The following is a 24322-nucleotide window of genomic DNA, read 5'->3' as shown; positions in this document are numbered from 1 at the left end:
TTTTTTTTTTCCCAACCAAACTGAGTTCACAAGATGTGAAATATACGAAACTTGGCAAGTTAAGATGGGTAAGACTCATCTTCAAAGAGAAATTACAAAATGACGCACTTGTAAATCCCAGCTACACATGCATTAAATTTGATCCTTAGAATTATCTGAGGCCCAAAATAAGGATAACCATATTTGTAGAATAAGTAAAAAGTAGACTCCTGAGAAGTGGCTTACATAGGACATTTTTAATATCCCCTCCTCAGTTGTATATATGAATAATTTTTCCTTTGTTAACGGAGGAAACCTGTTGCTACTATATATGTTGTTTTGTTTATTATGTGCCAGGTTATTCCTCCATATTCTAAGTGAAATAAGGAAGTAAACTTAGTAGTCCAGTCTTTAATACTAATGCATTTGTCCGTCAAAACCAGATCTGCTTATTTCCTGGAGTGCTTAGGAAATACTTGATAATAATTGGAAATACTGAATTAATTTTTGTGCTACAAATGAGAGAAAACCATCTGGCAATATATAGAAACTTAATTGTGAACAGATTTATGAACAATTGAGATTCATCAGTCAGTTCTATGTTTTGTTTTGGAACTATTTTAAATCAATGGCTTATTGTCCTTTCTCTGAAAAATTTATGTAGTTTTCTGAACATTAAATTTGCAATTACTGCTTTAGGGTGGTAAAGCATAGTGTATCTTAATTTTTCTAGATGCATGCACCTTCAGAGTGAGAATACATTTACTGAAGGCCATGGAGTAAATTGGTTGCAAAGTGGTGGATAGAAGCTCAGCAATCTTGGCTTTTTGATCTACTTGAACTACCCTTCTATTTAGTGATTAACCCCTTGTGAATGCACAAAGTGATGACAGGATGTTGTAGAGTTGTAGTCTGAAGATTGTACATTGAGAAGAAAATTATTCTTTGGTAAGAATGGTTATTTTAAATGAAAACCTTTGATGAGAGAGTCTCCAGATGGAAGTTAAGGGTCACTGACTCTTCTCCTAATAAAGCAGCATTTAATATTGAGAGTGCAGATGTGTCATAGGCCATGGCAGTTATTTTTATATTGTCACTATGTAATCATCTTTGAATTGCAGGGGGCAGTTGTTTCTTGGGAATTTTTCCTTCTCCCTGTATGTATTCTTTAATAAATAATATAGTGAACGTGTTTAAATAGTTTAATATTTTGAAGCAGTGTATTATGTTGTGGGAGGCCTTTAGGCTTTGGATTTAAACTTTCTTGTAATATAAACTGGTCTGTGTCTTGCTTATGGAAGATAAACTTAGCCAAAGGGATTTATGAGATGGTGTTATAAATGTACATAAGTCTGCTGTTTCATTGCAATATTTGACAGCTCTTAAGGGGCACCATACAAGAACCTCATTCTTTATTAAAAAACATGTATGGAGGGAAATAAATATGGCAGTCACCCAAAGAAAATGGTCTTGCTTTTGACAGAGATTGATAAGCAGAGTTGTAATCGTACTGATTAACACATACCTTTTTCTTTTAATAACTAAATAAAATCTCTGCCAGAATATTGAACCTCTCAGGTATTCACATGACTGAGTAGGGTAGCTTGTTTATTCATATACAAGATTACAGTATCCTTATAATAGATCATTGTGGTAGATTCGTTATACCTGTCTACAACTCCAGGCAAGGACTTGTCTGTTGAAATCTTTTGCTCAGAAAACCCATTGTGTTAAGCTGCTAGCTAAATTAGTTTATCTTGGCTTATGATGTTTTGGAGGGTGGAGGGGGAAAATTAGAGCCTTTTGGAACAAGATAACAGGTAATATACAACTTAAAAGTTGATACTGGTTTACACTAAATATTTAATGACTTCGTATTCAGTTCATGCTTTATGCAGCAGTCTTACTGATTAAGTAGTTGCCACATTTTCTTTAAGAACTGTTTTCCGCTCTGTTGGCTGTAGGTCTTTTGTGCTTGGGACAACCAATTTGTTTGCAAACTGAGATTTATGTTCCATAATTTGACTGTCATTACTTAGTCAAAGTTAAATATATCTGATTGTATGCCAACATTTTGGGTTCTGTCGGTCTATAAGTTTTTATTTAAAGTGGATTTTAAGAACTCTAATCTCCTCATGCAAATACCACCTAGCATTTTAAAAATACCCTCTACTGAAGACTGAGTATAATTAAGAACTGCTCAGAAATGTTGCAGGTCAACTGAAAATAAAAAAGTTTCAATTTGGACAAGTTTCATTTTATTGCAGTGCTGAATCTTTCTTGTATTTAACTTGGAACCCAGAGACTGTTGTGAACACTGCCTGTTTTCTTACTAGAAATTTTATGTCAAACTGAATTTCTGCTGCTTATGGGCCCTGTGTGCATATATCCAAAATTATTCTGGAAACCTCATTAAAAACAAGACTGCTGTAATTCCACTTCTGAAATGTTTGTCACTTGAGAATGGCAGCAGAAGGAGAGATTAGTAGACAGGGTTTCAACGGTAGAATTTTTTTTGCCTCCATCCTATGATGAAAAAGTGTGGGGAGGAGGAAGAAATTGCACTTATTTTCAGCTGGGATGTTTTTACATGTTTCAACTAATTGTGTGGCTAAATTGGAAGGTGTGTGTTGCTTTTAGTGGCAGCTAGTTTTAGTTGCTGAGAGATTAATATTTTAAATATTTTTCTTTGCTTAATTGACTGTGGTATTTATTGAAAGCCTTTTTCTTTTCTTTGCAAAATTTATTTATACGATACTAAAAAACAAGTTTACTTTCAGAAATTGCTTGCTCACAGTTGCTTTTAGAGGGTGTTGCAGAATTCTAATTGGTTATGCAGTTTCCATCTCAGGATGAGAGAAAGGAGTTTAAACAACCAAATTACCAATACTTCCTTCTCCCTGATTTTTTTTTTCTGCTGAGCTTGTAAATAAACAGCCTCATACAATAGAGTTGGCCTGTTACATGAAATGTGGAACAGTTCTAAATCTTGGGTTTAACATCTCTAAAAGCCCTAAGAGAAAATTGGGTAAGCTTGTTTTGGAATGCATAATTATAATAGGTATTTCAGTCTGATTCTGTGTGTATGGTATTTCTTAAACTTTGGTTCTTTTTAATGTATCAGTTACATTTAAATACAGCTTCTCTGCTGTGACTCTGAGGCCTTGAGAAAAGATAAAGACAGTTATTTATACATTTTGCAAAGAACATTTTTATATTCTTATAAATTGTTGTTGAATAAGGAATGGCAGGTAGTAAATTGACTTGTAAGTATTTATTTGACAAAGTTACAGCATGTACACCAAATTTGGTTAAATAAACCCCAGAAGTTCTCATCATGTCAATTCTCAACTGCTGTCATGTTTATTTGACTTGCTGTTGATCCAGAACTGTGTTGTGTTTAAGGATTTATAGCTTTTTGTGTGTACAACTGTTTCCCACTGTAGTTTTTGTAGGGTTTTAAATTGCCTTATCAAATTGATGTAATCATTATATTTTTTAACAGGGACTATTGCATGAGAACTGTTTACTACAGGTGTTGATGTGTAATGATACACCTGTAAGGAAAAATTCAGTAGTCTGTGCAAACACAGTTGAATTTTGTAATAACATTGATTCATTGTTTAAAACTAGGTCACATCTTGGGAAAATCATGATTTCCTTCTAATAAATGTTGTTTACATATATGCTGTAAGGAACTCCTCTGTTTGCAGTCTATGATAGGGTAATGTGCCTAAAGATAAGATTATGTACCTTTACACTGTAAGGTCTTGGTTAATATATCTCTTAAAAGAAGTCTTTGAAAAGTGAGCTTGCTTGGTCCAGTCTTATAGCTACCACTATAGAAGGTATCAAACTAACAGGTTAGTGCTGGGTTGGGAAATAGTGAGACAAACTCCCATAGGTAGCACTTGATTATTCAAAAAAAGTTTCCTAACTACTTTGTTGAAAAACAGCTAGCTACTGAAAGACAGTGGGAGGGGGAAAGAGAAGGGAGTCTCCCTTTGAGTCCAGACAACTTCTGGCATCTAAATAAATAATCTCAACAAAAGCCAGTGATTGGACTGATGAGTGTAGTCATGGCTTTCTCATGCTGAGGTGTACTGTCACAGAAGACTTTGACATAATTTTCCTTAGGAAGGTAAATTCTTCATCATCTAGGTTAGATTCCAAGGACTTGTTTGTTATACTTTGAATATACTAAACATTTTAGATTCAATTTCCATTGAGAGAGGGTGGGAATATTAGGATACAGGACAGGAGAGGAAAAGGTTTAGTGTTACTGATAGTTTAGGCATCCTTTTGTTAAACATTTTGCTTTAAAGAAAAAATTTTTGTATGTGCTATTTCCATCTACTTTTGTGTTTAGGATGTTTGTGTTTAGGGTGTTATGCTCTACGTCTGAGGAAATGTTCATCAATAAAACAATTCCATAATCCCATGCTATTATTATTCTTTTTAAAAGATGATACTATTTTTGCATGGTAACAAGTTATTCTCAATGTTAGTCTTGACATTGGTTCGTGATATATATTTGCATAACCTTAAAGGTTCTTTCCTTTTACAGAGCTATGAAGCTCTGTAGAACTGTTTATGAACTGACAATAAGTGTTTTTGTCTACGTGAAACTGAATATTGATGTCATTACACACAACAGGGTTGGGTCAGCCAGCTGTGGGAATGTCTTTCTCTTCTGAAGTCTGACTTTTAACACTTGCATGTGTTAAATTAAGTCATATCTTATCTAGCCTAGTATGCCTAATTATTTTTGAAAATGATGCTTGAGAGCATGATTATGGAATTTGAAAGTAAAATGGAAAAAATGTCCTAATATGTTGACTTAAAGAATAATAGAATAGTTTGAGTTGGAAGGTACCTTCAAAGGGCATCTAGCCAACCCCCTGCAGTAAGCAGGGACATCTTCAGGCAGACCAGGTTGCTCAGAGCCCCATCCAGCCTGACCCTAAATGTTTATCCAGAGATAGGTTATTTACCACCTCCTCTGGGCAGCCTGTCCCGGTGTTTCAGCATCCTCATCATAAACATTTTCTGGCAGAGCCTTTTCTTCTCCAAGCTGAACACCACCAATTCTCACAACCTTTCCTCATAGATGTGTTCCATCCCACTTGATAATTTTTGTTGCTGTCCTTTGTACCTGGTCCAACTGTCCATCCATGTCTTTCCAGGACTTTGGAGTTGGGTGCTGTGTACCAAGTGGGATCTCATCAGAGTAGAGTAGATGGGCAAACTAATTCAGGTTTGATGAGTTACTAGACTCAGTATGCATTCTACAATTTATATCTTGTTAGATGCAGTTTTTGAAGCATTTAATACAAGGATTATCTAAGTAAAGGTGAAAGATTGTTAACAGAGTAGACTGAAGTATAAAGCAATGAATTACCTTCTTTAAAACCTCTTTTCAGCTACTGTTAATTTGTTAATACTTACTAAAACGTGTGTCTGCTAAACAACATTGTGCTTTAAAATTTATCTTTGAATTTATATTTGTTACAACCAGTCAGTGTTGTTAGATATGTATGTCTGTTATTTTTAGGGAAAAAGAGTATTACTTCTTTGAGGATTATTGATTCTAACTTCAACTGCTCCAGAATTCTGTCAAGGAACCTGTTTTATTGATTATAATTAATTAAAATTAAATTAATTAAAAACCCACTAATGCAGTAAAGAGACTGATTTTTTTTACAGTAAAATATATTTCCATAGCAGTTTTAACTATATAGGCAGATGCCACTACAGTCCTTTCCCTCTCCCTGGTTCTGTTTGAGGTGTTTGTGCGTTTCATGCAGTTGGTTCTGTGTGCTAACCTACCACAATGAATTAAATATTTATCTGCCAGTTTTGTTGTCTGAGAGAAAATATCAGTGCCAGCTTAGGCACAGAATCGAAATAAGGATCCAAGGAAGCTTGCAGAGTTCAGGATTGCAGCAGCACCAGTTTCAATCAGTATGAGCTGTTATGGAGCTCCAAAGTTAACTGTTATTAAATCACTGAAATAACTGAAGGCATACAAGAGTTGCAAAAGGATTTTTAATAAGGAATTTACCCAAGCAGCATAGCTTGCTGCCTATGTGTTAAATGTGTTCAAACAAGTGGTATTTATAATATGTAAGAAATGGCCCACAAAAAGATGCAAGAGATATTAATGTTTATTATAGAGACTGTAAATTATAATGAAAGTGAAGGGGAAAAGCAAACTGGAAAATAAAAAAGATACAGCTACATAGCTGAAAAATTTATAAAAGGAAATCTGTCTCTTAACTTTCTGATTTTGAACAAATGATATACCTGACAGGAAGGAATGAGATCATATAGAGAAAAATTCCATTATGTGCAATGGATATTTTTCTTCATGTATGTATAATGTCTTTTATATTGAGAAATCCAGCAGCAGAAGTAGCAGTGTGCTAACTTTACTGAAATGTGCTATGCAGAAGTCCATACCACTATTACAATGCTTTAAGATGTATAAACAAGTGAAACCTATTTGACCTAATTGCTTCAAATCTCACTTTTATTTTAAGAATAGAAACATAGAGATCTGTGAAGCATTTTTCTCTGTATGGGAAAAATGGAGTGTTTTTCTGATTTATATATCTCATTAAGGGATTTGGAAATAGAAAAAAAGTTAATATAGTAAGGGTATTGTCTGTCAGTATTACTGACATAAGGTGTTACTGCTAACAAACCTGTTCCACAACTTGCTCTTTCCTTTTACAGCTTTTTATTGATAGTGTTAGAAAGTCAACCCCAAGAGTTGATCAAATCAGCATATCCTAGCACTACTTGTTACATTCTTTTGTCAGTGAGCTAATGGCATTCTGCAGCACACTGATGAAAAGTTTAAATGCTCTTCTAGCAGCTGTTTCATGGTTTCTGGATTCTTCTATGGAAGGATTGTAAAGATTAGCTTTTGGGGAAAGAGCAGTAGCTTACTGAACATAAAATTCACTTTTGTCCATAAAATAAAGTGAAAATATATTTCTTTCTGGGACTTAGTGTGTATATAAGACAAGTTCTTGTCTACATGAAGTGATGTGGTGTGTACTAAGTGTACAGTAAAAGACAAAGTAAATTCAAAGTCCTCATTTTTGAGGGGTACCAATCTAATGGAAATGTTTTACAACTCTTTCCTCTGTGCGGTCTCTGCCTGAAGCAGGACAACAGTGAAAGTGCAGGCACCTACTTAGGAATCTCTGTGCATTAGAACTTTGTCTAGAAGCTAAAATGGTGACCAGTTTCTCTGGCCTGTTAGGGCATTAGGGAAAAAAATATGTAAAGTACCATATTGTGTTTCCTGGCTTTTTTTCCAATTTTAAGCTTATACTGAGATGGAGATTTCCATTTTGAAATAAGTCTGTTTAGCAATTGATTTACCTTCTATTGTGTAGAGTCATAAAATGGGAGAGCTAGTTGTCTGAACTGCTTTACTCTTCTGGGTTGGTAGACTGCTCAGAGTGCAGATGTAAATGCTGTAGTTGTTTATAGGAACTGTGATTTGGTCCATCACTTTAAGCAAATACTCCCTCTGAAACTTAACACCTATTTTAGAGAAATTGGAGGGTCTTACTAAGCCCTTTTTTTTAAAAAGGATACAAACTAAGATCACGTGCATTTGAATGCATTTTGTCTAATTTGATCTTAATTTGTCTAAATAATATATTTTGTCTTGATTCTGCAAGGAGTTTTTAAAGCTGTTTGCTCTTAATTATTTGGTACTTAAATCTGTGTTTTTCTGGACTCTTTGTTACTTTTTTTCTCTGTCCTTACCTGTGATTGACCATAATTTTTCCCTGACAGACAATAGAGAGTTTTAGTTTAAATATACTTTTATTATGTAGGCTTATCTTGCAGCAAGTCTAATGGTGCATTATCAATGACAGTGAAAAGGAGGAGGGTACTAAGGAGAAAGAACAATGTAGTGGGATTTCCAGTGCCATTGAAGTGCACAGCTTTACTATTCAATTCAAGGTCATAGAAGAATTTCTCTCTAATGTTGCTATAATATTTAGATTGTCCTGTTTTTTATTCTCTTACCTGTTGTGGCATCCCAAAGTGGTGACAGGGAGAGAGAAACTGAGTAGCTTTCATACTGTGTGAGGTGGACAGATGGCATCAGTGTGAAGATTTGGTGTCTGCTTATGATAACTTCAGAAGTACTGCATGCAGCATAAAAATCATGAAACGTTTCTATTTTTTCACTTTTTTTTGTACATTTGGTATTTTTGGGTATCCTTTCCTGCTTGAAACGGTGTTTCATAATGCCTGTTTCCTCTTGCCTTCATGCAAAAACCTGTTGATAAGATTATGCTGACTGGTCCTAATTATATGGATTTCATTTAGAGCAAAATGCAGAAATCACAGTGCTCCCATTACTTGCTTAGTCATAAAATGTTGAAAACCAGTTGTCAATAAGAAATTATGTCATCATTTCAAATGTTCAAATGAAATCCATTGGAACCAGATGCAATTTCTTCTATCTATGATGCTGTAATTCACTGTATTATTTTAGCTTAGGATAAACCTTCATAAGGTTCTTTAGGCAATAACAAGAGATTATAGGAGATCTCCAAAGCAGAACCTGAGGAAGTTGTTGGTTTGTTGCACAACTGTGTATTGTGTACTTCGGAAAGAAATGGATTGAGTTCTGGGAGAGGGTGGCTGAAGTCTTGCACCACCTACATTTACTTTGAAGATGTTAAAAGTGGAGGTGTTCCTGCCTCTTCTTTTAGAGGCTGAGGATGTTGTGTATTTTATTAAATATTTTCTGCATGGTCTGGTTCGTATTGGTAGCTCTTGCAATGTCCTGAAAAGGCAGGGAAAAGGAATTTTAGTTCAACTTTTCCTCCACCCCCTTGCATCTGTGTTATGAGACAGAAAAAGTATATTCAGCTAAGGATTCAGTTCAGATCTTGACTGTTTTATCTCTTTGCACTGAAGTCTGGTGTTGCAGGAGCTAGTTATAGCTGCTTCAATTTATTTATAAAAGTGTGAGTTATTTCTAGGCAAGGTTACTAATTAAGCACAAGCCTATAAATGGAGTATTTAATGCCTTTGGCAGTAGCAGTAATCTTTCTCAGATGGAAGGGATCACGAAAGCATCTCTGACTTTTTTATCTAGGTTATAGACAGCACTCACCTGTGAATTACTGGAAGACCCTCCTATTTCTGTTCCATAGCAATATGCTGTTTTGTTGCCAGACTTCAGCTCAGTGTCAAAAATGAAAGTTATGTTCACTATGGCTGGACCGTAGCGTAGATTAATGTCCTAGTTGAAAAGTGAAAGGACTAGTGAGCATGAAGTATTGTAGGCTGTTGCCCAGTAGCACAAATTCAATGAGAATGAGCTAAGAGTCCTCTTATAGTAAAGCTTTTTCCTTTATTGAATGTGATGGGCTTCATGTACCCAAGTTCCTCTCTATTCCTGGGCATTTCACATCCAGGAAGTGATTTAATTTTACCTTTAAGTACTCTTAAGAGATAAACCTGACACACTGGTTTGTGTTAATCTTTGTTTCACAGAATTTAAGGTATACCATCGTGTTGTTTCTGATCTGTAGGCAACTGAAAATCTCCCCAGTGTTGTATTCCCTCCGTTTTCTGCTGTACAGAAACTCGTACCTTCATCTGTTCTGTAGTTGTGTTTTATCCTTGAGGAAGCTGGAACTGATGGTGAACTGAAGTAGTGTCAGGCTGGAGCTCTTCCCCCAGCTGCCCTTGGTGAATGGTGTGTCACAGTATGGCTGTTTCTGTAACATTTCAGGAGCTCCTCCAAGACTGTCAGCTTTAGTGAGAACTTAATGGTCAAGTTTCCTCGAGGTAAACAGTGATACTGCTTCCTGTTGCAACACTGCTGAGAGAACAAAATTGTACTTTCAGGATTAAGTGTGCATTGTAGGCACAAAACACAAAGATTTGAGGGATGCTGTATAAAAGGGATTAATTCTCTATTTGTTGTTAAGGGCAGTAGCTCTATTTTAATGTCTGTTTTGTATCTCTACTAAATATTGTCCGTGCTCAATAAACCTTTTGAGTATGTGTTGGAATCTGAAGCATGTGCTTAACTGCTTTGCTGAATTGGGGCCTTCATTACCAAATTGCAGGTGTATGTTAGCTTAAGTATTTAAGGGAAAAAATAACTGTAAAACAATACTTACTTTGTTCTGTTCAGTGTGTTGCATTAATGGAAAACATCAGAAGTGCTGTTCTGTTGCTGTGCTGTCCCAAACAGATTTAATATAGGTAATAGCTTGAATGTTCTGTATGAGATATGATCCAGTTAAGAATTAACACAGAGTGATGAAATAAAAATTCAGAAATTGAAAATGGGAGTCTATTTTAGGGTGCGTAATATTATTGCAGAATGTGGCTTTCAAATGTTTTCCTGTTTAAAAGTGCATTTCGATTATATTTTAAAAAATTCTTAGGTAGATATTAGAGCATTTATTATACATGTGCAATAGCTGGGACTCTGTAAACATTACCATAATAAACTGCTCTGTATATGAAGGTTTAATAACATGGTCATAAAAGTGTGTTTTACACATAAAAGTGTTGTACTGCTCTGCCAGAAAGCTTGTGCTTTAAAAATAACTAACATTATATAGAGAGATTAAGAAGGAAATGGAAGAGAAAGTGGTCTGTGCTTAACTTATTCCTGATAAATATTTGCTACCTGTGACGTTTCCGTAGCCCAAGACACCTTTGGCACATGGAAATCCTTTGTTACCTGTCACAAATATGGGCCTGTGCCATGCTGTAGGAATTGTACATCTTAGCTTCTTCTCCACCAACACAGAATTAACTATTAGCTATATTGTGCTAAATGGGACACCCTCATGCTAAATGAGACTTTTGTGAGACATTCCCCTGTTTAAAATGCTGGATTCTGATGCGAAATACGAGAGAAGACACATTCTGATTTACTAGAAATGCTATGAAATATTGGAGATTTCTTTGGAGAAGCTGAGAAGAGCTTGCAACTCTTACCAGTGTGTCTTCTGACCAAGGCAAAAGTGACAAGTCTGGATTCAGTTGGCTCATATGTCTTTCAGCTCTGAGATTCTTTAGGACAAGTTCAAAGTAATACTAGGGATTTTTTTTTCACCTATGCACTTATATGTACATTATATGATTTACAAATAACCAACACATTGGTGCTGTGGTCTGGAGTAAGAATATTTAAATTTAGCAGAAGGTTTTGGTGCTTATTCAATTATGGTTTTAAATCAGTTGGGTTTGTGACATTTTACATTAAAGTGCAAAATTAAATTTGTGTGTTGTGAGAAACATATTTAGGAGATACCAGTCTTCATATTTTCATTCAAGAGTTGACCTTGGGTGGATTCATAGGGGAGAGGATAGATTTTCTGCAGCTTTCTTGTTGTCTTTGCTGGATATAAACTGAAATCTCAGTGGTATTTTGTCTAGCAAGGTGTGTGAAATCAAATGAGGAATATAGTCCCTTGAAAATAAGAGAAAAACATAGCTGAAAAATGCCAAATAGTGTAAGCAATATTTGCATATGCATTTTTAGCTATTGTAAATTAAAACTTAATTTCCACAGTAAGTGTACTGAATCTGAAAAAAATTGTGAGAGTTCTCATTTCATCAGTGTATTTTTCTTACATTTTTGATGTATTATCAAGAAAGGGATACATATATATAGATGTACATATATAGAAAGGAATTGGCTTCTAGCAACCCCAAAGAAATCTGAAAAAAAGATCTCTGTTTTTTTACTTTCTTTACTTGTTTTTAATTCTTTGCCTACTACTCTTAAAAACACTGAAGATTTTGGATGTGTTAACCTGTTTGTGTTTGCCAAGCATGAACTGCTGCCATTGTATATGTGCTGTTCCATAAACATTGAACGATTACCAAGGTAGTTGTATGTTTTTGTTGTTTTCCAAGGGACGTTAGAGATGGCTTCAGAAGAAAAAGCTTCTATTCTTCTCATTACGTGAGAGATCGATCCCCTCACAAGAGGGACTCTCCTTTCTTCAGGGAATCGCCAGGGAGCCGGAGGGATTCTCCACACAGCAGATCCGGCTCTAGTATCAGCAGCAGGAGCTACTCTCCTGAAAGAAGCAAAGCCTACCCTTTCCACCAGCATAGCAGAAGTATGTCATCTTTACATAAAAGAAATATTTCTTCTCAGCAAGGTAATGCTGGATTAATGATGTGGACTGGTTAGTGAGGTGAAACTGCAGCTCACTGTATAAGCCTTTTTTTCTTACGTGCTCTTCTTGAAATGGGAACAGCTGACATTTTGTACTGTCTGTGCTGTCTGCTCTGGTTGTTTCATTGTACTCTCTGTTCCCTTATGTATTTCATGTGGGAGATGGTAGATGTTATTTTGGTATCAGGTCTAGACTGACTGTAGGAGTTTCAGCTGCACAGCTGAAACTAGTATTTTATATTCTTTTTAGCATCAGTTCCTGTTATTTCTTTATGTGCTTCATTGGATTCCCTGACAAGAAAGTTTGCTTCATCTACAGCAGATGAAGACATTTTTTTTCCTGCAACCAGAATAAAATAGGGATTTAAAAAATGGAGAAATAGAAGTACATACTTCTACTTGTTGCATTTCCTCCAAATTTTACTAGACTTTTGAAACTTACTGTTTTTTAGCAATTACATTTCAATGTCAAAACCTCTCAGATCTTGCTCTCCTCAAAGAAACGTGAAGCATATCTCAAAATGTGAAGCATATCTCAGTTTAGTCTATTCTCTTAAAAACTTGGCTTTTAATGTTTGCCAGAAGTCTAATGAATCATCTGTTTTGAAAATATTTAAGGTTTTCGTATTTAAATGATTTTGGGGAAAAAAAAATTGCTTTTTTTAGTGTACTACAGTCTTAGCCACTCTGTTTGTACAGCTTATGTAAATTAATCCAATTTGATTTCCCTTTCTGCAAATGCTTTCTAGTGAACTATGCAAGCCTACTGTTCATTTTGGCAGCTTTTTAAAAATGAATGAGATTTTTTTTTTAACTCACTGAGAAGGCACATTGTGTTTCCAGAGAGACACTGAGCCATTATGTAGCACTTCTTGTCAAAAAAGATCTTCGTAGTTGGTTAACATTGTCTAAATATTGAGGAATAATTTCACTCCTTGCAGAGTAGAGATGGTCTGTCTATTTGGGCATTACAGTGCTTTTAGTATTTTGTAGCAATACTTGGTGAACATAAATTCCTCTAAGTGTATGAGAGGAAGAAAAAAAATAGGATAGTTAATTAATTTTCTAGAAGCTTGTAATTACTAGGGACAGGAAAACAGTGTTGTGAGAAACCATACAAAATTTTGGAATGTTTCATGTTTTTTTTTAAATTTTGAGCTGACTTTAATCATATATATATACATGTATTGTTGGAATTAGTCAGACAATAGTGGAGGTAGTGATGTGGAAGCAGATGTGTTCACAAACCAGAAAAGATGCTGATCAAGAGAGGAGCTTACATCTAGGCCTATGGTTTTTGATATTTTCTCCCATTTTCATGGTGAAATACCTTTCCCAATCACCTTTAGATAATTTTTAAGAGACCAGATGAGTTGTACACTGGACTGTTTCTTTATTTCTTTCCCTGGAAAGGAGGACTACTAAAATGTCCCTCTAGATGACTGAATTAAAATACCTATTTGCAAGGTATAAATGGCTTAAATAATACTTTTAGAATAATTTTTGAATGTATTTTACCTTAGGTAAGCTCATATATTGCTTATTTAAAAGGAACATCAAGTGAGACATCTCATATATGTCAGCATTACATTTAAATGGATTTACAACATGCAAAATATATGCTATTTCATGTGGAATTTGGCATCTTTCTGAAATATTATAATGCTGTATAAAATCGTGCTGTCTGAATTGGTTTGACCACATGACTTCCACTGAAGAAGGAATAGCCCATGCTCTACAGCCATTCATACATTAGGGTACACACAGAATTCAAACAAAGAAAACTGCAGGGACACGAAGAAGCTTGGTAAAGAGAGGGCAAGGGTAATGGAAAAGGCAATAATTTATCTGTGATGGGAGAGCAGAGAGAGAAGCAGGTTGGTATTCCTTCATGGGCCAAGGCAGTAAGGGGTCAGGAGAGTGGTGTGCTGAGGAAATGCAAGAAGGCAAATACTGGTGCTTGGAGAGTGTCACGTTTAATTTTACAGGTAGAGCTTTGGGGCTCAAAATAGCTACACACATTCTGAAAATAATGGCCTAATAATATCTTCTAATTAAATGGTGTTTTTTCACTTTGCTTAACTTTGAATAATTTTTTGCCATTTGTATTAATTAATTTCATCTGTTCAGGTACAAGCATATAATCCATTCAACTGAGATAATCTTTAAAGAATCCAGTCTGACAAAGGGGGCATGTGAGAGGCAGAGTTAGAGTAGTCCATGAATTTAAAAGGAGGTGGCTTGTCTATGGGGCTGAAAAGCAGATATCACAGGAGCAAAACTTATGTTACATAGTATTTGACAAGATGTTCTGTGCTTTGTTGCTTCAACTCATTAAATTTAATCCATATTTAAAGCTGTAATGAACAATCAAATTTATAGTTCTATGAAAATAATTTCTATCCCAGTTTTTATAACTCTGATAGATTTTTTTTAAATGAATCCCTTAAATTTTATTTATAAAAATTTAATGGAAGCCAAGGTAAGTTTACATTACCTGGGCTTCTTTGTGATCAGTCAACTGTTTCCCAGTGAGAGTGAGTAATCTAATTAATTTAGGCTTATTAAAAACTACATGTTTGCTTTTTGTACTTGCCTTTTGCAGATCTCTTTGATGCAATCTGTGGACCACAATTTGGTTTACACTGCAACCAGTTCTGTTGCTGTGGGCTGCCTGTAACTGGTCTGTGGCAAAACTATGCACAGATTGTGATTAGCACTGTGAATCCAATTTGACATTTTACCAATTTTAACTTTTTTGAGAAGGACAATGATTTTACAGGAAGCATCTACTCTGTGGCTGATACAACACAGGACTGTTTCCCATGGCAGGCCTTTTCAACATACTGTGGCCTGCTAAACTAGTTCATACACTACCTGATTACCTTGAGTGATTGACTGGTGTCTGGTATTTCAACTGTTTATATTATTGCAGGAATATTAAAAAGTGTAATCACATAATCTTGCAGAACCATACTTATACACCCTTTCAGTTGATGGAAAAAGGACAGTGGGTTTTCTTAAATGGGTGAAATGACACAACTGTATCTTTTCTCTCCTTGGGAAGAGAAAAAAGCATTACTAATATTTATCAGATGGTGGAGTATGTAGATTTTATATTATCATAGAATCATTAAGGTTGGAGAAGACCTCCAAGATCAAGTCCAACCCTTGACCAAACACCACCCTGTCAACTGGACAGTGGCACTAAATGCCATGTGCTATCATTTCCTGAGCACCTCTGGTACAGTAGCTCCACCACCTCCCTGAGCAGTTGTTCCGAAGCTTTAACCACTCTACCAGTGGAAAGATTCTCCCTGATGTCCAGCCTGAGCCTTCCCTGGCACAGCTCAAGGCCATTTTCTCTTGTCAGTAGTTGCCTGGAACAAGACTGCAACTCCCATCTTGCCACAACCTCCTGTCAGGTAGCTGTTGAGGGTGATAAGGTTCATGTCTGACATGAGAAAATTTCACTGCAATTCTTCTAAGGCAATAAGCATCTTTGCAATATATATCTTTAATTTCTCAGTGATTTTTTTTTTCTTAATTCTAGGTAAAGAGAGGGCAGTTCAGTCGCTGAAAACATCAAGAGATGCATCACCTTCAGGGTCCACAACAGTACCTTCATCTAAGGTGAATTTTCTTTTTGAGTGCTTCCCACCATGGTTTTAGATTGGTCATTGCTGGATTTTTTTCCCCATTTGGAAGGAGACACTGCATACACCTGTTACAATGCATATTCTTTATGATACCATTTCCTATTCCTTACAATAGGAATAGGAGTTGGTTTTAGAATTCTGTGTCCTTGTGAGTATGTTAGTATTACCACTCATTTTGACACAGACACACCTGCCATGTTATTCAATGGGGAAAAAAACCAGGCTTTGTTTGTGCTGTGTCATTCTGAATACTTATCTTTTACTTTATCTTTTACTGTGCCAACTGATTGCCATTTTCCATAAGGGGGGAGGCAAGTGATGAATTTTCAGTGATGTAAATAGGGAAAATAAGGTAAAAACTATTATGCACAAGTTATGCTGATTTGAATAATAAAATATACTTTATAATTAGTTCACTTATTTTGTTTATAGACTTAGCACACTGCAGCTTAATATCAAATCCTTACTTAATACACACCTTTGATAACAAGGAGGCATTGCAAAATCTCTTGCTCTTGTGTTGATGTGTAGTGTGAACTTGAAGTGTGTATTCTGTAAGTGTTCTGCTTTCTTCTTCAGTCAGGTCTGATCTATGCTGTATTGTTTTTTTGCCATCAGTTTGCAAGTATCTGCTGGCAGTGGCTATCCACTTGATAAAGGCTACACAAAATGAAACTTTGATTGATGGAAGTCATTTCCCCAGACAGCATAAATATTTATTGGGTCTGCATCAGCTGCAGAAATGGAAATACTTCCATGACTGTTTATTGATTTTTTCTCTTGAGTCCCCAAATATGCTTATAATGTAACTGCACTGTGTGAGTGGAGCCTTTTGGAATCAGCCTCTTGGCTGGAAGTGCTCTGAGGAGCTAAGCTACCTAAGTGCTTCACTGACTCAGAAGTAGTGACAGAAATAGTCTTGGCCAGACACGAACCATAGAGCCATAATCTTACATTTTATCAAGGCTTGAGAAATTAGTTATATGCTATATATTAGTTAGACATTAAAGGAGATGATTTTCAATGCTCTTAAGTTATAATTTAGCTTTGAAATCCTTACAAAGGTGTATGTTTCCATAGCAATATCTCTTTTCACTGTAGTATCTATTTGCAAATCTTAAAAGGTATTTTTGTCTCTATTTTTTGCATATTCATGCATGTGAATTAATAATGTTGATGTTACCTGATCTTAGCCACCTGTTTGACTACGGCATGAAATCTTTTGTGTTTTTCTTTATTAGCTGTATGGACTGTAAGCCTTGGAGGCTGTATCCAACATAGAGCAAAAGGCAGATTTGTGAGACAGGACAGCTGCTGAGCAAAATGACAGGCTTTTGCTTTTCTGTTATTGATGAGATAAAAAAATAAAAAATAATAAGAGACTTGTGTTTTGGGAGGGAGGCGGGCGTCAGTTAATTTTTTCATGAGACGTATTAGATTGGTTGTTTCTTGCAAGTTTTCAACCTAAATAGCTGCTGCTATTTTCAACTGGGCAATATGTTCCTGTTCTGTCTCTTCAGCTGAAGTGTTCCCATGCAAATGCTATTCCTTTATTCCATAAAATTCACTCAGGATTTGATATGTATTTATCAATATTCAACCTTTAGAATTAAGTTTAGTGATAGTAAATTAAACAGATTTTTTTTTCTGTGTTCCAGTAGATATTAGTTAATTTCTTTTATGGCTTGTGGAAATATAGCAGATCATGTGAATTTGTCTATGAATTATATTACCCCTTTCTTTAAGAGCCCTCTTCATATCCCTGCATATTGAACTTTGTCACCTCCTTACTTCGCTGGTTGTAATTCTGTAATTTGCAGTTACAGAAAGCAGGGATTCCTATTGGAACATTGTGTTTTACTACTGGATTCATATAAAAGTGGTGTCTTTATGACACAGAATCCTAGAAGGGTTCTGTGAATTGCACGTATATACCATACTACAGTGTAGAGGTATTTGGATAATACTTTGCTTGACGTACACACAAAAGATGTGAAGACAAAGGAGTTTTGATACTGGTCATTTATGTAACTTGCAATGAAGTTATGGTGAGAGGTGGAGTGTTGGTTTCTTTCATTTAGGTTTTTGTTTGCTTGCTTTTTTTTGTCTGCCTTTTGCTAAGATGGAACAGGCCTTGGGTAGAAATTGTTATGGCCTTTTTCAGGCAGAAGTTTTGCCTCTCTTTTTCAGATACCCACCTTAGTTGCAATTTTTAATACTAGAGTGATAGAGATTCTTTGGGTGCTTCTATGCATACAGTTGATTTAAGTTAAATATCTGCATAGTGGTAACAAGCTAGCTATTCCTAAAGTGGTATTTGTCATTGTCTGTTTGCTTCTCTGATAGTAAAAGCCAAGTAATATTCCTAGAGAGAAATCAATTTTTAAACATTATTTATGTGAGAATTTCTATTTGAAAAGGTAGATTTACAAGAACATAAAACCATGACTGACTCAATTACAAATTATTAGTATTCGCCCAAATAAAAAATCATGTATTTTAATGGAACCACCTGTGATCACTTAGATTTTGGATAAAATATTTTTTCCCTAATTATCTCAGGTTTTATATCCTTCCTATTATTTAACAGTTTATTTAAAGATTTTTGCAACCTTTTATGCCTAAAAATCACATTGAATTATTAGTTCACTCCACTCTTGTATCTGACTTCTTTCAGTGCCCAACAGGTCTTAAATATTTTTTCTGCCATTACTGACCTGTGAATTTAATAAACCTTATTCAGAAGGTATAGTGATTCTCTAGTAGTCTACTGACCTTCATTGATTTATCTTTTTTTCTCCTCTCTTGTTTCTTAATTATCTGCTCTCTCCCCACCCACTTTTCTTTTTAAAGAAATTGGACAGCAAATAAAATAATTTCAACTTTTTATTTCCTATTTTAAAATATTTTAAGGATCAGATTAACTGTTTATTTTCATTTTGAATATTTTTGCCAAGTGTATTTCATGTTAAACCTTGACTACAATGTTTTTGTACAGGCCTTGGAGAAGAGCAACAGACTCTCAGAAAAGGAGCTCGCAGAAGCTGCAAGCAAGTGGGCAGCTGAAAAGTCAGAGAAGGCTGAGGAAAGCAATTTACCTGAAATAACAGAATATGATGTAAGATAGGATTATTAATCCACTTATTTCAAACTGTTACAGCAACAGGTTCTTCTTCTTCTGTGCTCTTCATAAAGGCACATTTTGTAACTTAATCCTGAACTTTTCTGCCTATGCTATTAAATATTTGTTGAAAGGGAGTGAGAGGGAGACTAAAACCTTGCGATTTATTTATTTTGAAAAAATACACAAAACCACAGCGTGTTTTCTTAGTATAATTTGAATTGATGTTGAGCTACAACTGACACAATACAGTTCTCCCAAGCATTCTCCAAGGAGCTCTTGTAGTAATGTAAATCTGTATCCTGCCTACTGAACTCCTTAAAATTAGGAGGGAACTTGGGAGTCAAAACATGAGTGTACATGTAGGGTTTAAGGAGAGAAACTCTGGTTTGTTGAGTTCTGTTTCAAGCCGTGCCAGCCTACCGTGTCATGTATTCTTTTTAGAAAGCAGCCCTCCATTATATTAAAAATAAAGCTTACCTTGTTACTGCAGTGGGTATATTTTTTATTTTCCCCAGAATCCTTATTTCATTATTAATCAACGTTAATTATTTGCCAGTTTATTTCCTTTTGTTTTCACCCCTCCTTGTCTTCTGCTCCTGGCTGTACTGAAGTGTGATTGTAGCCCTTCTCAGTCATTTGTTGTACTGCTCTTGGATAGAATGTTTGGGTTCTGTTATGTTAGTAGCAAATGTATTTGTAACTTAAAACAACCCAAATATATGTAATCTAAAAATAATTTGGTTTAGTTCTGTGATAATTTTCTCTTTAACTCTCAGCTTTAGAGGCATTCTTTAAAAAAACAAAATAGTATCTACTTCACAAAGTCATGTTTTAACCTTTCAAATTAATGGATTTTGTTGGTTTTTAAAAAATTTGTTTGTAAATAATTTTAGGGAAAATGAATGTATTTTGGAAAGCATTGCATTTCCACTTGTAGAATGTAAGGGCTAGGTTAGAGAAATAAACTCACTGAATCCATAGGTATCTGAACTTTCAAGTCCTGTCAATTGATGTAATGGGGAATGCATGAGCAGCTCCTCAGTAGTGGTCAGGAAGATACAGTTAGATACAAAACCTGTTTCATACAAAAACCTGTTAGATACAGTTAGATACAAAACCTGTTGGATACAGTTAGATACAAAAACTGTTTCATACAAAACACATTAGATACAGTTAGATACAAATATTCAACCTCATGCCATATTTTCTGTGTGTTTAAAATCTATATTTCTGTATCTGTTAGAATTGTAGCAATAATACTTCACTAATAGTCTTGGTGAGCAAACTCATCTCTCTTATGACTGTATTTGGGGTTTTGGGTTTTTTTCCTCACACTGCAGTTTTTATTTTTCTCTGAAAACTGAATTTATTGTTTGGTTTTTTTTTAAGGCTGGATCTTCAGCTCCAGTATACATTGAGCAAACAGAGGAAACAGAAGTAAATCTATTGGATAGTGCAGAATTATATGAGGACAGCCAGCTTCTTAGTCGTTCAAAAGCAATTGCAGCTAAGACAAAGGAGATTGAACAGGTGAGTCTTCTTGGCGTTTTGTTACTAATGCAGTAATGGTTTGCGCTGCTAAAATTACCTTGATTTATTTTTTCCTCCTCCTTGGAGTGTAATATGAATGTAATTTGATTTTTCAAGATGATGTGGTAACATCTCCAGCTGTTTAATTCTGAAGAACCATGGCATTTATCTGCACATGGAAATTAGTGGTAGTGTTCTTCTGCTTACATGCAACAACTGCTGTTTTGCAAGCTAAGACCATGCCTGCCTCCTAATTCTAGTGGCCTTTGTTCAGTTACCTGTGAGGCCATTTCCTGAACTGCAACACTGTTCCTTTTTACTGACACTTGAAAACCAGTTTTCTACTCAATTATTTTTGGGTTTTTTTAAATTCTGTTAATATTTGTGGGAACCCAAGACATCCCTCTGGCTTCCCTGGACAGCTCGAGACCCAGGCAGGGGCTCAGGAGCCTTGGCACAGAGCCCAGAACCCCTGTGCCTTTGGTTTCTCTCCCTGGGGGAAAATTACTGCCCTTACATGAAGAATTACAAGTCACAAGAAATAAGTAGAGTATAAGATAGATTATTTATTATAAGGTGAAAAGGTAGGTTTTTAAGATTGTTTATAGTAAGGGTCTGGGGTCAAGATGGAGGAACTTGGGCGTGTTCTGTCCTTCTTTCTCCTTCTTCCTAGCATCCATCTTTTGGGTGATGTTGGCACTTTTAGATTGGTGTAGAGTAGAACCAGACTGTACAATATAAGTGATAGGCATTGGAAGAGAATTGTAAATATTGTTCATATAGTTTTTAGTATAAAAAGATAATGCCATCCCAGGGGCAGACTGTGTGCCTGGGGCTGACGAGCTGGAGGGACTGTGACTAGTCAGGGAAAGAACTTTTAGATTAGATAAAATAAACACCTCTGGACACAACAGAAGTCTCCTGACTCTCTGGTGCTCGGACTGGGACACAGAGACTCCAAAACATACACAGGTGGTCGGCTCAGGTTCCAGAGACACCACCAGCCACAAATACTGACTTTACATAGTCATGTTCCTGGTGGGCACAGCTTTCCATGTATGCAGGTTTGGCTGGGTTGGAGTTTATCAGAGTGTGCTCTAACTGTGAGAGCCATGATGCAGTTGGTTTATCCCTGTGTCTGATTGCAGGGTCACAAATGGCCTAAAAGACCTAGGACCAAATGCATAAACTTGGGACTTTTAAGAAATGACAAGCTGAAAAAATACACAGGCTAGGAACAGATTTTTAAAGAAATAGCTGTTGTGATAAGTTAGCTTCATGCTGGTGAATCTATGGTTAAATAAGGCCCTAAGGACAGGGTTATAGTGAAAACAGATTAAAATTTGGTCATAAGACCCATATGATCTAATGCTACTTTGCTTGGTAGAGTTTGCACTTAATTCTAGGGAAATCTAGATTATGTTCTATAAAATTTGAATACTTTTTAGCTCAGAAAAGCCTGAGGATTAACTTAGATTTGGATTTCGCACAACCAGTTTCTCCTGTTGTTGATTTGAATATTGAAGCTGTCAACTTCGACAGAATTTGGATAAGATTCTAGAGTGATGCTAGAAGTATTTTACTGAACTGAACAAGATAATTATTTTCTTATAAACCAGGTACTATGAATTTGTTAAGAATTAGACAAGATATTTATTTGGTCGTTAAAAATTAAGACTGGAAAATGATCTACATATTTTTTACATAATAATTTAAAATTGACTTCTGTATCTGCAATTAGATTTTCTGCCTTTTTAAAAAATTGTTGTGATTGACCTGATGATTTTCATAATCATCATAAATATCATAATGTGTCATCATATAAAATACTGTGAATCTTTCTAGTATATATGTACAAAATTCTGTAGAATTTTGTACACTATTCTGTTTACTTTAGTTCTCAGCATCTAAAAGTAAATTTAGCTTAACATTTAAATTTATAAAGTGAACTGTAAGCTGGTACATTTATAAGAAAGCTTTTTCATAATTTATTTCTGATTATTTGTCTTGAAGACTCAAGTACTAGCAGAAAAATTATTTGGTTCTATGGACTTTTCAGTTAAGTTTCATTCAAGTATTTAGTGTAGTATTTCTGGAATGTAATTTTATGGGAGGATTATTAAAATAACATGCTTATTGCAAAGAATACTGCAAGAATGGTGAAGCTGTAGTCCTTCTGCAAAGCAAGATTTTCAAGGGGTTGTTTTTCAGTATGGACTGGACAGCTATTAAGGTATTTTAAACAAGTAAGAAATGAAGTCAGACGGGGCATGTGGCACTGGGTATGTGTTAAAGAATCGGTGAGGGCCCAGCTAATCTCTGAGGAAGTGAAGTTTGACCCATTGAACCTCTTCTACTTCCGTCTCCTAAACTTTTCTTTCTCTTGCAGCATATCTAATGATGTTTGCTTTCTGGTTCACATTTATTGTCAACCTGATTGCCAAGTATTTCTTGGCTGTTCTAGACTCCATTGCCTTGCCCTCTCCATATCCATTTGTCTCCAAAGCTCTGACCTGGTAAAGGTGGAAAATTTTCCAAATATGTACTTTTACCTGATAGGATGATACTATTTCAAGAAAAGCCAGAGGCAAAAAACTGTGCTGACAGAACACGCACGGTGTCGCAATGAACAAATCCATTGCTGTGCAGCAGAGAAAGAGGCAGTCTGATGCCCTGGGCAGGAGGGAGGTGGCAGCTTGTGATGTAGTCTGCTTTTTCTCTTAAGAAAAACAAGCAAAAATATCCCTTGAGCAATTGAATGAAATATTCATACAGGTGTTCTGTTTTAAATTAGTCCATCTCAGTATCTTGTGTATCACTCACATCACTCTTTTGTAAAGTTGCCTCTGCCTTTTCTCTAAGCTACAATAATAGAGTTGGCAATTTCAGAATTTTAAATGAAGCGTGATTGTAAGTAATCACCCTGGCTCATCAAGAAAATAGTTGTGTATTATTTATTTGATGGGGGACTTACTGCAAACATTCGTGTAAAATCATGTCGTTTTTACATGTCATTTGAAGAAAAACTAAGTTCTTTGTGTGCTGATGACGACAGGACAAAATGTGCCAGACCAAAGGCTAGTTGCTGTTTGCTATATAGTGACTATCCTTTAGGAGTCTGCAGTTGCTTTGAAAATACTAACTGAAGCTGACACAAAGAGTGGAAACTAGAAGTTCTGCTTATGGATAAAGGCTTGGAAAAATCCAGACACTGTTTAAACAGCGCCAAGAATTATCTGTGTCACTCCCAAACTAGAAAAACTTTGAAGTATATATTTCATTTGAAGTGTACCAATATTACTTGGAAAGGAAGGATATGGTTGCAGATGCACAGTTGCTTGAAAACATTTCTGAGCTGGGACTGCAGATCCTGGACATTTTTGGTCTCATCTTTGAAACAGCAGACATAGTGACATTATTGTGGGAACACCTAGGCTGCACAGGACTTAGCCAAGCCAACCTCCTCGAAACAGAGCCTTAGATCAGGTCGTTCAGGGCGCTGTCAAATGTGGAGTGGAAATTATGCAGCATTAGTGTGTGTCTCATATTTTAATATATCCCATGATGTGTTTTTTAATGTTCTGTCTGTAATAAAAAGCTTTGGAGAGTTTCTTTGTTTGTTTGTTTGTTTTTTTAATAGAATACAGAGATAATTAGCTCTCTGGGTTGAGATGTTTTTTAATTGTTTGGTTGGGGCTTTTTTTGAAGTTAGGTGTTTCCTTAGATCTTTAAACATGCATTTCCCTCTTTGCTTTTCCAGTTTTGAAATAAGGTGTTAAACGTCTGAGCATTTGTCTGAGCATGGTGAGGTAGAATCCCATTAAACAGATG

At 35.6% G+C, this 24322-nt stretch overlaps 1 protein-coding gene across 1 annotated transcript in view; it reads left to right on the top strand.

Annotated features, from left to right (window-relative positions):
- Nucleotides 1-24322, top strand: part of PPHLN1 (periphilin 1) — a 63495-nt gene that overhangs the window by 15189 nt on the left and 23984 nt on the right. The window contains 4 exon segments of the mRNA XM_033058645.1: nt 11911-12161; nt 15732-15811; nt 18836-18955; nt 20351-20491. Coding sequence (XP_032914536.1) covers nt 11911-12161; nt 15732-15811; nt 18836-18955; nt 20351-20491 — 592 coding nt within the window.

Source organism: Catharus ustulatus, chromosome 4 (genome assembly GCF_009819885.2).
Source record: "Catharus ustulatus isolate bCatUst1 chromosome 4, bCatUst1.pri.v2, whole genome shotgun sequence".
Lineage (NCBI taxonomy): Eukaryota > Metazoa > Chordata > Aves > Passeriformes > Turdidae > Catharus > Catharus ustulatus.
Note: the sequence above shows the minus strand (reverse complement) of the source record. Positions and strands in the feature narration are given on the sequence as shown.